This window comes from Podarcis muralis, chromosome 10, assembly GCF_964188315.1.
Source record: "Podarcis muralis chromosome 10, rPodMur119.hap1.1, whole genome shotgun sequence".
Classification (NCBI taxonomy): Eukaryota; Metazoa; Chordata; class Lepidosauria; order Squamata; family Lacertidae; genus Podarcis; species Podarcis muralis.
Genome location: NC_135664.1, coordinates 28,036,210 through 28,051,046, shown reverse-complemented (window position 1 = coordinate 28,051,046; position 14,837 = coordinate 28,036,210). Strand labels below are relative to the sequence as shown.

The 14,837-nt window shown below is 43.2% G+C and overlaps 1 protein-coding gene across 4 annotated transcripts in view; it reads right to left on the bottom strand.

The window, feature by feature from the left end:
• Positions 1 to 14,837, bottom strand: part of TMEM117 (transmembrane protein 117) — a 223,069-nt gene that overhangs the window by 57,713 nt on the left and 150,519 nt on the right. For all 4 annotated transcript variants that reach the window (XM_028747090.2, XM_077934668.1, XM_028747092.2 and 1 more), the window contains exon 6: positions 2,534 to 2,693. In XM_028747090.2, the coding sequence (XP_028602923.2) occupies positions 2,534 to 2,693 (160 nt within the window). The remainder of the gene's footprint in view (positions 1 to 2,533; positions 2,694 to 14,837) is intronic.

Genomic DNA, 14,837 nt, shown 5'->3' with positions numbered 1-14,837 from the left:
AAAATGCAATTAAACTTAAGACTTACTCTGCACAGTAATATATATATATATATATATGAGGGAGCACTGAAGCCAAGGATTTTCAAATGAAGTTTCCCTCTTAGCTCGATACCCTCAAGGTCATATTGTGGTGACTTCATTTTTCATAGTCAAAGGAATGATTTAGTAATAATGGTGGCAGCATCCTGTGCCTTCAGTATAATGATATTCAGTGTTGCATAGGATAATGTAGGGGCTATTCGTATTCATGTTTCTCATTGCGGCCACACAAAGTGGATCCATTTGTTAGAAGCTCTCTTGCATCTTATTAAACACAATGTGAAGAGTGGGTTGGGGAAGCAAAACAAAAGTGGAAGGAAAACTGCATCGCGTTGTAAAAGAGACGGTCACACTTTCATAGTTTCCCCCATTAAACAAAAGTTCAGAGGCATACTATTAAGCCAGGTTTCTGCCTACTGGAACCAACCATTACATCACATATTGCTTTGGCATTCTCAGTAGAACTGCACTGAAGGATAGAAGCACAGGATGGTTGGGAGAAAAAAGGCCAACTCAGTCTTTGCCCTCCAGATGTCTTGGACCAGCCAGCAGGTGCTGGGACTTGTAGTTCAAAACATTTGAAGGGAAACCACATTGGCAAGGGCTGGTCTAACCAGTGGTGTACCGGGGGCACAGAGCTGGGCTCCATTGAACATGGCTTCTCCATGTGAACTAGGAAGTGACATCTCCAAACAACCAAACAACTCTTTTCTTATCTCTGCAGCTGCGATCTCTTGGGTGATGTGGAGACTGCTGGGCAGTTGAATGTGCATGAGTACTCTATCCATCGCCCTCCCTCTCAACTTCCTCCACATGGCCCTGGGCACTGGCAACACACGCTATGCCACTGGGTCTAACCCTCTGAACCATCCACACAGCTGCCACCTACAGAACAACCTACTCAATCCAGACCACAAATGGTGAGTAGAACGAGATTGGAGATGGCTTAGACATATTCCACTATGAAGAAACACAAGGAAGAAACAGTTTCCCCACCAGTTTTCCTGGCTACAAGATCCCGAGGTTAATGAGAGAAGATCTTATGGCTGACACTTGTTCTGATACACTGCCAGCAGCAGCTGCCACATCCACACTGTGCTAAGCTCCCTATGCCTTGCCCCTTCTCCCCTTGGCAGCAATGCTCACCATCAGGAAGCCAAGTGAGCAACACAACCCTGCCTTCACCAACCCACCAATCTCTGCCAACTACATTGACTCTAAGGCCACCATGGTTAGAAGCTAAGTGGTAGATATACCATGGGCCTCCTCATGTGGTTGACTCCATCCCCCACAAACACCAGTCAGAATGGCCAATGATCAGGGATGGTGGGAGATGTTGTCCAACAACATCTTGAGGGCACTACATTGGCAAAGGTAAAGGTAAAGGGACCCCTGACCATTAGCTCCAGTCGCAGACGACGGATTGTGGTGCTCATCTCGCTTTATTGGCCGAGGGAGCCAGCGTACAGCTTCCGGGTCATGTGGCCAGCATGACTAAGCCGCTTCTGGCAAACCAGAGCAGCACATGGAAACACTGTTTACCTTCCTGCCAGAGCGGTACCTATTTATCTATTTGCACTTTGACGTGCTTTTGAACTGCTAGGTTGGCAGGAGCAGGGACCGAGCAACGGGAGCTCACCCCGTTGTGGGGATTCAAACCGCTGACCTTCTGATCGGCAAGTCCTAGGCTCTGTGGTTTAACCCACAGCACCACCCGTGTCCCTCTACATTGGCAAACTCTACTCTAAATAGTCAGTGACAAAAAAGTCAATTGAAACCAAAGAAAATTCTTACTTTGTCTGCCAGAGCCCTATGTGTGTATGTGTGTCTGTGTGTGAATATTCAAATGGCGGCAGAGTTGAAAGGCCACATGAAGACATTTTTGCTCTTCTCTTGTGCAGGACTCCCAATGTAGCAGTGAAATTTGAAAGAGCAAGCCTGGATGGTCTACAAAAAACTATCTCCTTAGAAACACTGGTTGGTAGGAAGAAATCTGACACAACAAGCTGCCGCTAGACTGGGTGAGAATTTGCTGGCACAAAGGGGGGAAAGACTGCCTGATGAGAACGGTTGTTAATTCCACATAACCACAGATTGTACATTGATAGTTTTGTAAACCTTGCCTCGGTATGTTATTGCATCCTCACAATGGAGGCCTTTTATCACAAAACCACTTCCCTTTTATTTCCTCCTTTCCTTCCATTCCATTTTGGCAAACAGCAACTGCCCATTTCTACAGTCACAAAACCCTGGCAGAACAAAGCTGGCAATAATCAGATTTTTTTTTAATAAGCAAAAACCAAGTAGCTTTTAAAACCTTCCCCCCCTCCCCACCCAAGAACACTGATGTAATGCAAATCTATTAATAGCAGCTGTGAAACAAACATTTATTTGACTTTATAAAGCCTTGGCAGAACAGCAGAGGCTGGAGTGGGGGGACTCTAGCAAGAAAGCAACTTCAGCACTCCCTGGAAGAAATATTGAGACAATGTACCTGCATGACAATCAGAAGGTCAAACACTAAGATGAAGGAAGCCAAGAAGGCCCGCGAAACCTCGTCACTTGGCAGGAATCCACGGTTCAACTTGTCCCAGCTGATCCAGTCAGTTGTGATGATGAGCACAACCACTGAGGTCAAAGTAAACAGAACTGTCCTGAATGGGGAGAGCAGAAAAGAGGTCATCAAATCACAGAGTGTGTGCGTGCCTGCAGAGGATGGGTGGAATTACAAGGTTGCTTTTATCTATCTTGCAAATGCTTTTAAAGGATGATGTTTTTATCCACTTGAAATTGCTGGCTGACCTTCTTTTAAAACAGGGGCAGGGAATCTCTCATATCTACACACACACATTTTTTAAATTAAATTTTCTGTTTTACAATTTAGAATATTCATTTAAACATCCTTAAAATGTCAGTGACTTCCCTTCTTCTCTTTCCATGGTTCATTTTGCATAATATAAATCCCTGCATATTTTACATAAACTAAACCATTCACTATTCCATTGTTACATCCATCAAAACTTATTTACACTGTTGAATTTATCTTAATGCTGCCAATGTTTTCAAGTGTACGCAATTCCCCCCCCCCCCATATATTGAATAAACATTTTCCAATCTTCTTTAAATGTATGTTATTCTTGTTCTCTTATTCTATATGTTAGGTCTGCAAGCGGCACATATTCCATCAGTTTAAGTAGCCATTCTTCTTTAATTAGGATTTTGCTTGTTTTGGGCTAACAAAACATGGGCTGCAGTGATGGCATACATAAATAACCTTTTTTGACACCTGGAAATTTCCGTCTGAATTATCCCCAACAAAAAGGACTCTGGTTTTCTTGAAAGTACTTTTAAACATTTTTTTCAATTCATTATGGATTATTTCCCAACACCCTTTTACCCATTTACAGGTCCACCACATATGAAAGAGAGGGGTGGGGAATCTCAAGCCTGTGGGCCAAATGTGGCCCTCCAAGCATCTCTGTCTGGCCCTTGGAACTGTGTCCAAGCCACACTCCCTCTATCAACCTCATACTATCAACCCTTCACATCCACTATCCTGGGAATCTTGGGAGCTGTAGTTTACCCCCACAGAGTTACAATTCTCAGCACCCTCAACCAACTACAGTTTCCATGATTCTTTGGGGGAAGGTTGTTGGTGTTTCAATTTATATCCCCACCCTTTCTCAAAAGATCCCTGGGTGGTGTACAACATTAAAAACACATTACAGATTATCGATGATAAAACATAATGAAAAGCATAATGAAAAGCATACTGACATGCGCTTTCAAAGTACGGTGTGCATGTGAAGCTCACCAACTTTCCTTGAACAAAAGCTGGAAAGTATGCCACAACCCTTTGGAGCTACAGCTACTTACGAAGTCCAAAAAAACTTTAAAAGTTATAGGCATTAAAGGCTAAAACCACTGCGCTGTTACCTCCTCCACACTATTAATCAGTTGTAAACATATTTATTTCAAAAAATCAAATTACAGAGATACTTGATTTAACAAATGAAACCCAGGGTTATTTGGGGGGGAAACAACATTATTTACGCAGTTCGCATCATTTTGCCACACAATGGCTTGCTTTGGGCTGTCTCTGCATAATAGCTGTGAATCCCTCTTCACAATGCACTTTAGAATGTTTGAGACAGTGGAAGAGAAAACAATAATTCTGGATCTCAATGCACATGTGCTATTACAGAGCAGATAAATGCCTGGGCATGTGCATAAATAGCATGTCAGCAAGGCAATATTTGCTTCTGCCTCCAATTGCCGCTCTCACAATTGTTCTAAGGCATTCCCCCCCCCCTCATTAATTTCTTTCTCTGAGAGGGGAAAAGGAGAAAACACTGAGAATGCTTTCTTCGATGTTTGCACAGATGACCAGTGCTCAGTGCTCCTGAAAATCAATGTGCCAAAGAACCCACGCAAGTGCAGATGCTGACAGAGGCTAAACAAAGCAAACAGCAATATGGTCATGTATGCCTAGAGACTACATTTTGACTGTGTGCAGGAATCAAATACAAAACAAAGCATAATAATATAAAACACCGCTACAGCATGTGTCATATCCTCTAACATTTCTCCGGTGAAAATAGCTACGTCCTAAGGAAAAGCGGAACATCCCAGGATCAAATCGGAAACCAGGACAGCTTCTGTAAATATGGGACTGTCGTTGGAGAATAGGCAAACTTGGAGGGTCTGCTTGCCTGTGAAAAGTCACCCAGGTTCAATTCCTGGCAGCTTGCGGTAGGAATGGAAATTGAAAACTTGGAGAGGGCAGTTAATGTACACAATGCTAAGCTCATGGACTAAAGGCCTCACTTGGTCTAAGGCAAATTGCTATGGGCAGTATCCGATGAAGTACTTCTGCTAGCGCAGGATTTGCACTTGTGGAACAGAACCTCTTCCTTTCTTCTTCTGGTGCACCTCCATGTCCTCCCCAAATTTGATCCTGACACACAAGGAGAGGAAAAGGAAGGGAATTTTCACTGTGCAGCCAAAAATCCTTGCACCAGCAGAAGTACCGTACTTGGTTGGATTCCACTTTCTATCTTTGAGTCATGATATGCATGTTTTCTAGTAACACCTGGAAGCTCTAATCACCTGGGGTCACTCTGACCACTTTGTTACTTTTCATGCAAAACATTTCTGCCACGTTTGAAGGAAGGTTGCTGGCAAATCATCCATGCAGAACTATTCATTCTTTTATGTGCATCTCACTTAAATCTTTGGAGATTCTCCAGTTACTGTTCTGATATGAATGCATGACATACACAGAGTCAATAATGTTGTTGCTTGAACTGTCTTTTGAAATTTAAAATAGAAATAGAAATTATCCAGCAAAAACGTACAGGGAAGGGTTGCAATAGGAGACAAACAATATAGCGCTTATGCAAATAATGCCACCATGTAGATATTTCATTGAATATATAAAAATGTCACTGTATTGTTGGAAGGCAATTTCTCTGTTTTTCAAAGAATGAAAAGAGATTGAGATTGGCTCTGAGAATTTTGTCTAGAAAACTGGATAAAGGAGGCTGGAGACTCCCAAATATTGACATGTACCATGATGCATTTCAGCCTTGCAAATTACGCAATATTTTCTGGGAAGCTAAAAAGTACTCAATTAAAACAGAGCATCTAATGTTGAATAAGAACCCTGTGGTCTTTACCATTTGAAGATATACCAACTTCTTTTCTTAAGAACAACAACCATGATCCATTTACGCTCTCCGCATTCCAGCTTTGGCATAAATGGCAGTGGAGGCTATCACTAGTAGGTTCTCCTTTGATTCCTAGTGTCAGAAGTCTTATTGATGGGCCAGAGAGCTGGGTCTCCCAGGCTGATTATAAAGCTCCCTTAGGCTCAGACAGGTACAGGAGGACCTCCAGGTAACATGGTCCCAAACCACTTAAGAAATTTAAAGGTGAAGTCCAGCACTTTAAACTGGGCTCAACAACAAATTGGCAGCCAATGTAAATAGAACATAATTGGTGCAATATCCTCTTATCATTTGAGCACTCTTGTTGCCATCTGGAGGAGCTAGCAAACAGCACAGATGTCATTGAAAGACCTTTGAAGAAGGCAGATATCATCCTATCTCCTGCTTACAAGAATTTTTATCCAGCTAAATTTAGCATTTTCTCCAAAGCCTAACGCAACCCTCCTGTCTCTGCCAAAATCTTCGTGCTAGAGCTTTGATGATCTGTTCAAATCAAGAGACAAGATGAAAGCCCCAGTTTGACTAGTTTCCTTGTTTTAAGTACCTATGACGTCTCAGTTTTGTTTTTAGCCATAGGAACTGAGTGTATGCTGTATTGTATTATCTTTTTTCATACCCCCCAAAAAACTTGGAAATGTAAGTTTCCCCCTCGTAGTATGGTGGCTAAACTTTAGTATTGGAAAAAAATATGAAGGAGCAGAAACAGCCATCTAATCCAAAAATAGATGTGCCTATAGACAGGTTTTCTTGTTGTCGTCTGCAAAATACCTACATGTATTTGACCTTATTGAGCTATGTATACTTATTCATATAAGAAAATCTAAGTAATTGCTCTGCTAACCACACATATATCACATTTAAAACAGAGAAACATAATTAGGGTTATTACAAAAAGTGAAAATCTGGGCACAAAAGTTGTTGAGTTTTTTTGAGAGAGGGGTGTGGTTTTTTGCAAAAAAACACACACCCTAAAAATGTTTTTTTTTTAAAAAAAAATCACCAAAAAATCAACACTTCCGACATTTCCCCCAATTTTTGGAATTTCCGACCAGATGCTATTTCCGATGGATGAATGCTGGATATGTCCAGGAAATTCCAGAAGTATGGCCCTAAACATATTCAACTTTCCATCTTAATATATGTGCATGGACATAGATGCATGCACACAGATGTCTGGTTCCGTGGCATGGTAAGCCAAACTACCGGGATTGTGCAAAAAAGCTGTCTCCTGGATGTTAGTCTTGTGGTCCAATCAACATCAGCGTTCACCATGCAAAACTCTGGCCAATGCACTAACACCCATTGATTCCCAATTCTGGTTCTAATTTTGCTCAGTAGCTTCCTAGTGGACTAGGGAGTAAAGCTTACACAATAAAAAACAAAGACCCCCAATTTTAACCAAAAATGAAGCACTCAGTTTATTAATATACAAAGCTTAATAGAATTAAATGATATGAACGTGATAGTAGTTCACTCCCACTTTGCTCCTCCCTTTAATTCAGTGAGGCATGGCAGCTAAGCCAATGCACGTCTTAGTGTGCTGTCTGAATCTGGACTCATGGTTAAGTTCTCTTCTCCTTAAGCACAAGTTCTAACCAAGAGCAAACCTTGGCTTGGTTGATGGTTAAGGAGGAGACAGCTTAACCATGAGCCTGGGTTAGGATTACAAGCTAAGACTAACTTTAGTTTAGCTGCCACATCACAGCTACAAAGACCCAGGAGAATTTGTGCGTTCACAATAAACTATGGCTTGACTTAGCAATATGTGCAAACGTGGTCACCCATGGAAACAAGCTCCAAAGAATTACGTGTTTATGGGTTAATAAGGAAACATAGGAAATAAGTGTACGATGCCACTGATAATTTTAATATGAAAACTATAGAATTAGTGTAGGGCTGTGCACTTGATTAAATATTTTTCATTGGATTAACTATCAAGCAAAGGTGATGTTCAGTGAAGCAAACTTTGTCACATACTTCCTTTTTCTAAACCAGAACCCAAGCACACAGTGGGTTGCTGTACACCTCATTCCTATTGTGGGATCTTTGCTTACTCTTCATGGAACCATTTCCCAGGCCCTGGGTTAGGAAAGGGATACACAGAGTTCTCCCAGTAGTGAGTAGTAGTGAGGTTTTCCCAGTAGTGATGTATGGAAGTGAGAGCTGGACCATAAAGAAGGCTGATCGCCGAAGAATTGATGCTTTTGAATTATGATGCTGGAGGAGACTCTTGAGAGTCCCATGGACTGCAAGAAGATCAAACGTATCCATTCTTAAGGAAATCAGCCCTGAGTGCTCACTGGAAGGACAGATCCTGAAGCTGAGGCTCCAATACTTTGGCCACCTCATGAGAAGAGAAGACTCCCTGGAAAAGACCCTGATGTTGGGAAAGATGGAGGGCACAAGGAGAAGGGGACGACAGAGGACGAGATGGTTGGACAGTGTTCTCGAAGCTACCAGCATGAGTTTGACCAAACTGCGGAAGGCAGTGGAAGACAGGAGTGCCTGGCATTCTCTGGTCTATGGGGTCACGAAGAGTCGGACACGACTAAACGACTAAACAACAAAAACAACAACAACATAGAGTTCAACTGTTAGCTCCTTCTGTCGTGGGGGCAGCCACGATGGCACCCCACTGGGATCGCACTGCCAGGGGCGGTGCGCTCCCCCACACTCCTCTTCCTTCGCCAGTGCCGGAACGAATTAACTTCATAACTGGAGGTACCACTGTACTTGAATTTAGAGCCATGCTTAGCAATATAGGTGCCTTTTCTGGATAACATTGAAGTAAGGATAAAAAAAATTCATTTAATCAGGCTGCAATCCTAATCCCCAATTCATACTGCTGGAGGGTTTAGGATTAAGCAGACATCCCCACCCACCGGCCACTGCTTATCTCCATTGGCATGGGGTTCTGTCACTGCAGAGGCCTATGCTTCCAACAGGGGAAGCGTGGGAGGAGGAATGCAATGGAAATGTCCAACCATTACAAATGGAGCAACAGAGAAGAGGAGCAGAGTTGGCACTATGGTACTACAGTGGTACCTCGGGTTAAGTACTTAATTTGTTCCGGAGGTCCGTTCTTAACCTGAAACTGTTCTTAATCTTAACCTGAAGTACCACTTTAGGTAATGGGGCCTCCTGCTGCCGCCGTGCCGCCGGAGCACGATTTCTGTTCTCATCCTGAAGCAAAGTTCTTAACCTGAAGCACTATTTCTGGGTTAGCGGAGTCTGTAACCTGAAGCGTATGTAACCTGAGGTACCACTGTACTGGCTACAAGAGCACTCTATTCCTGGGAAAGGAGCCTAATCCAGGTCTGTTGAACTGCTGCAGGAAAAAAAAGGGAATGATTGCCCTCACCTTTGGCCCTGGTGAGAGGCCAGAAAGAGCCCGCAGGACTGCTGATATGGTGAAGAATCTCCTACTTCATGCCTCCCTAGACCCTCTTAGGACTGCTTAGCCCACAAAGCAAAGCCATTTTTAAAATAATTTCTGTTTCATTCCCTATGACACTAACACACCACAGCCCAAACAGCTTTTGAAGATAAACAAATGTGCCCTTCAAGCTCATCCCCATCAATTAATCAAAGTCAATTCACCAACCAATTAAATCCATTAAAGTCAACAGCCCCCAAATTAATATATCACACACTTCTGTCTCACTGGGAAAATATATATATATTATACATTCATGTTGAATACAATATCTGCATGGTAGCAATTTATCATGCACAGTCCTTCATAACCACGTTGGAAGCTTTAAATAGTGCACTGTGGAAATAAAAGCTTGCGTAAGGCCAGGTTTGATGTTGCTGTTCTCAATACTTAGAAAACGTTTTGCAAGCCGGAGAAAAGAACTTTTGCCTTTCATGTTTTCATTCCAGAACTAGAACTGACTCCGATGAACAATTTTGCAGCAAACAATAACCACTGAGCACAATGTGCTATAACTTGTCGTGTCCAAATGCCGCTGTCTTTTCTTTTGCCTGTTTTATCCCTCGTTCCTTTGACACATTTTCCACCTTCATTTGATGATCTGTTCCCTTGGTGAAAACTCAGATGCATACAAAGCTCTCCTGATCCGAGTGGCTTCTTTTCAATTAGAAGAGCCAAGGTGCGCACATTTATCTGCATGCGTGGGTTGGCTCCCTTCATTGGAATGAAAGGGGACCCCTGCAGGCGCATCCGAGTGCACATTGATTTCTGGATTACACTGTTTGCTTGGTAGCAAAACTACTGATTGTACAGAGGAAGCCTGAGCATCTTTACTCAGAACTGAGGTCAGTATGACTTGGTTAAACGTGTTTAGGAGGCTGCCATCCTATGTCCACTTACCTGCATCCAATGGGACTCACACCTGAGTACACACATATATCAAATTACAACATGGATTGGGAGCTGTGAGCAGATACAATATTTTGAGCAGAAAGCCTTTTAGCGGATCTCCACTCGTAGTCTTTGGTCAGAGTTCATTCTTCCTCCACCTGGTGCCCTACATATTGGATGCTTCTCACACACATCTGGTTGGTCCAGGATGCTGGAGTAGATGGACCATTGGTACAGGATGTGAATGCAGGATGCTAGGCTAGATGGCCATTGGCCTGATCTAGTAGGCTCTTCTTCTGTCCTTATGCTCTTAAATGTTGCTAAAGGACCCATCCACCTTAGCCTGCCTGCATGGCCAATGCCAGGGGATGATGGGAGTTGTAGACCTAAACATCTGGATGGCATCAGGACAGAGAAGGCTCTGTTAGATGTACAGAGAACTAGGCTCAGTAACAACCACTTCTTCCTGTTCCCCCTTGAAATTGGCTGTGCAGAGTGAGAAATGGGTTGGTCCTTATGATGGTCACAAAGGCACATCTCTTTATCCCCCACTCTCCCCCTCTGCTCAGAAGCAATGAAAATAAAAAACAGAATGAAAAAGGAAAAAACCCTTCGAAAAATCTATCTGGGGCTCCCTTAGCCACAGGCATTCTGCTGTAAGGCAGCAGGTTTTAATTGCCATCTTAGATTAGATGGTCTTAAAGAAAGACAATGATTAGTGTTGCCCATTCCAATGAATAGTTTCTCCATTAACTTTTCGCAAGCATTCTGTATCCATGGCAGCAACAACTCATTCCTTTCTCTTCTGCTAGATTGAGGGGAATGCATTTTAATTAATTAATTAATCAATTAATGAATTAATTTCAGACTTGTATAAATTGCATATATAAATACCCCATCCAACGCACAACCATTCAATTACAATCTATTCATCTTAATCACATATACCCATTTACTATCCTTATTATAAATTACCCATAAAAAATAATTATCCTTTATTCTTACCTCTTTATGTAACCCAGTAATTGAAGGAACTTTGCATCAAATGAGCTCACAATAAATACTTCAATTTTAATTATTTGGAAATGTAATCTAATTCATTGCTCCTAGAACAGAGCCTTTACTACAATAATTAAAGAAATTCTCCAAGTATTCTAATAATGTGGTGCAGAATGAGGAAAGACATTGTCAAGAATGTAAACTTAAATCGGAAGCGGGTGGGGAATACAGAGGCCAGTGTAGTGGTGCCAGTTTTCAAAAATTATTTATTATTTTCATTTATTCTCGTACTCGTGGTCATCTAAGACACACATGCTCTGTAGAGATCTCTAACCAGATAGCTAGTCTAAAAGCAGAGAGGGATGGTGGAACAGGGTAATATTGAATGGCTTTCAGGGAGTGGCTGGATGAGAAATACTGGAAGCTGCTGAACCAAAAGCCTCCCAGGTAAGCCCAGAGGGAGAGGATTTCAATCCTGGCGCCTGGTGGTGGGAAACCAGCCACACCCCAGAGGAGGGGAAGAGCTGGGAAGTACTGGAGGTGGGAGCTTGAAGGATGATGAAGAGGAGGAAACAGGCAGGTGCCCCAACACAGGGAATCAGACTTGGCAGTTCTACCATAGAGCCACCCTGACAGTTTCTTTGCCGACAGCCTGCAAGCCCCACATTCACTCCCAGAACGAGGCATCTATTGCATGTTGCTGAGCAGAGAGCCAGGCAGACACAGAGAGGGTCCCTTGAGGCTTCCCGTAGACAGAGGGAGGGGCCTGACATAGAGGGCTAGGGATTGAATAGAGAGTTACAAGCCAGTCCAGACAACTGCTTCATCTAGACAGGAGCAACCCTTAGAAGTCTCCGTGTGTTCTCTGTTATGCTTCCTTAATAAACCAATTTTATGTTAGCCAAATGGGATCGTTCTCAGAAGGCGGTCCTTCTTGCGACTGGGCCCTTGGACACACCCCTGACTAAGTAGGTTTCATTTCCAGGTCTAAGTTTCATTTCTCTAAATAGGCATCACGGGTCACAGCCAATCAGGAAAGGGGTGGGGGTGGTTAAGGAATTATATAAGCATCAGCGCAAGAGTGCCCTAGGCACCTGATTGACGCTGGTGAACACCCACCCTTAGTGTAGGTTCTCGGCCTTGCTTTGGACTATGTGTGAGTTGCCTGTCTTGGGAAAGGGGCTGAGTAGGAATGTTTATCTATTTGGCAAATTGGCACTGGCCACTTGGTTTTTTGCCTTCCCCCTTAGCAATCATCACAACTTTCGAGGTTTAGCGGTTAGGCATTGGCTTTATTTTGTGTGTGGAGGGGAGGTGTGGCAATTACATGCCCCTCAATGATCAAAAGCTATTCCGTTAAAGGAACCTGGGGGTCCTGGATCTCGTCCAAAGTCCGCTTGATGGGCTAGGGCAATGCCGGGATGGTAGGAAAAAGAAGAAGAGGAGGAGGAGGAGTTTGGATTTGATATCCCGCTTTATCACTACCCTAAGGAGTCTCAAAGCGGCTAACCATCTCCTTTTCCCTTCCTCCCCCACAACAAACTCTCTGTGAAGTGAGTGGGGCTGAGAGACTTCAAAGAAGTGTGACTAGCCCAAGGTCACCCAGCAGCTGCATCTGGAGGAGAAGACGTGAACCCGGTTCACCAGATTACGAGACTACCGCTCTTAACCACTACACGTAACCGGCTCCCTTGCGGAACCTCACAGTAAGCTTCTGTCGGGCAAAACCCTGATGTTGCTGCTCCGATGGGTTTATCTACAAAGGCTCTGTCAACTGGGGCAGCAGTCCGTTATAGTCTTCAGTCAATGCCTATGCCAATACCACTCACATTTAATGTGCAATCAGTAAAGTTGTGGACTTAATGTTACCCATCAACCTTAATTCTGGGTCCGTGTGTAGTTATTTCATGGGGGGCTGGTTTGGGGGCTCAAGACGCAAGCGGTTGACTCTCTTTCTCTGATCTGCGTATGACCTACCCTCCTTGTCGGCTCCTTGATAATGGCTTCTTGAGGTGCTGCAAACTGTTTTTTGTCCCAAAATAGCTCCTTTTCCCTTACTTTACTTTTCACACCGTTCCTTCATGCTCAATATATAAATCACCTCTACGCGATGTACAGCAAATTAGAAAAACAAACAAAAATATTATTTCTTCAAGGGCAAACACCAATGCCTGTAACCAAGCATGTGCAACATACTTTTTCTGTTTATTCTTGTTTCCATTTCCTTCCCTATGTTCTTTCCCTGAGGTTGACTTTCATATTGTAAGACCCTCAGGGGGACAGGGACCTGTCACTTTGCGCTCTGTAAAGCGGCGCAGGTGAAGACTGTTCAAGTTGGACAGCCCCCAACCCCCAACTCAGGGCCACATCCTCTGTCCTGTGGGGAAGAACACCAGGAGCAAACTCCTGCTTCAGCAAAGCTGGTTGCTTTTGTTTCAAGTGTGCAGTTTTTAGGGGCTCTGTTTTAAGTTCGTAAATGTTGTCAGCCACTTTGAGGACTGTCCTTGAAATCCAGCATATGAATCTGCTCCATAAACAAACCACTCGTTCATTCATATTGATGCACATCTAAACGTCTCATTGCCCAGCTTTAATACTCACTAAGAAAATTGCATCTGCGTGGCAAATTACATCTTAAATCCTGAAAACACAATATAATTTGGTGCAGTTTTTGTAAATGATGGTGTGATGGTGGAAGAAGTCTCTCGCAAGAACTGCTGAATAAAATGTAAATAAAAATAAAAAGAGCAGAGGCTACTGCAGACTGATGCATTATGTTTTAATTTTAAAACCATAGGTAAAGGTAAAGGTACCCCGGACTGTTAGGTCCAGTTGCAGACAACTCTATAGGCTGAGGGAGCCGGCATTTGTCCGCAGACAGCAGCACACGGAAACGGCGTTTACCTTCCTGCTGGAGCGGTATCTATTTATCTACTTGCACTTTGATGTGCTTTCGAACTGCTAGGTTGGCAGGAGCAGGGACCGAGCAACGGGAGCTCACCCCGTCGCAGGGATTCGAACCGCCGACCTTCCAATCCGCAAGCCCTAGGCTCAGTGGTTTAGACCACAGCACCACCCGCGTCTCAGAAACCATACATTTAGTTATTTATTTTAATTATTGCATTTATTTATCACCTTTCATTGTTCTTCCCCTCCTCATTTAATCCCCTGTGAAGTAGGTTAGGCTGAGAAGCAGTAACTTTCATATACAGTGGTACCTAGGTACTCAAACAGCTTGGCTCCCAAACAAATCAGCTCCTGAACGTTGCAAACCCGGAAGTGAGTGTTCCAGTTTGCTAACGTTTCTTGGAACCCGAACTTCTGACACGGCTTCCGCAGCTTCCAATTGAGTGCAAAAAGGTCCTGCAGCCAATTGGAAGCCGTGCCTTGCTTTCCGAACCGTCCTGGGAGTCAAACGGACTCCCAGAATGGATTAAGTTTGAGAACCAAGTTACCACTGTACATATATTTGCACCTGATATACATTTATTGCATTTTCTCCCCTCTTCCATCTGCTTTCAGGGAAGAAATCAAACGCTGTAGCCCAACTAATGACCCATGTTCTGTGTGACAGATTTCATTTCCTAAGGCTCATACCTTTAAGATGGACAGAGTCCATTAATTCAGAGTCAATAGTCAAACACACTGGTGGAAAGATTAGATCTTTACTTGTGGTCTTCTCCCCTTTTATGAATCCTAATATGTGTGAATTCATTTCATTTTCATTTTTATTTGTTAATTGA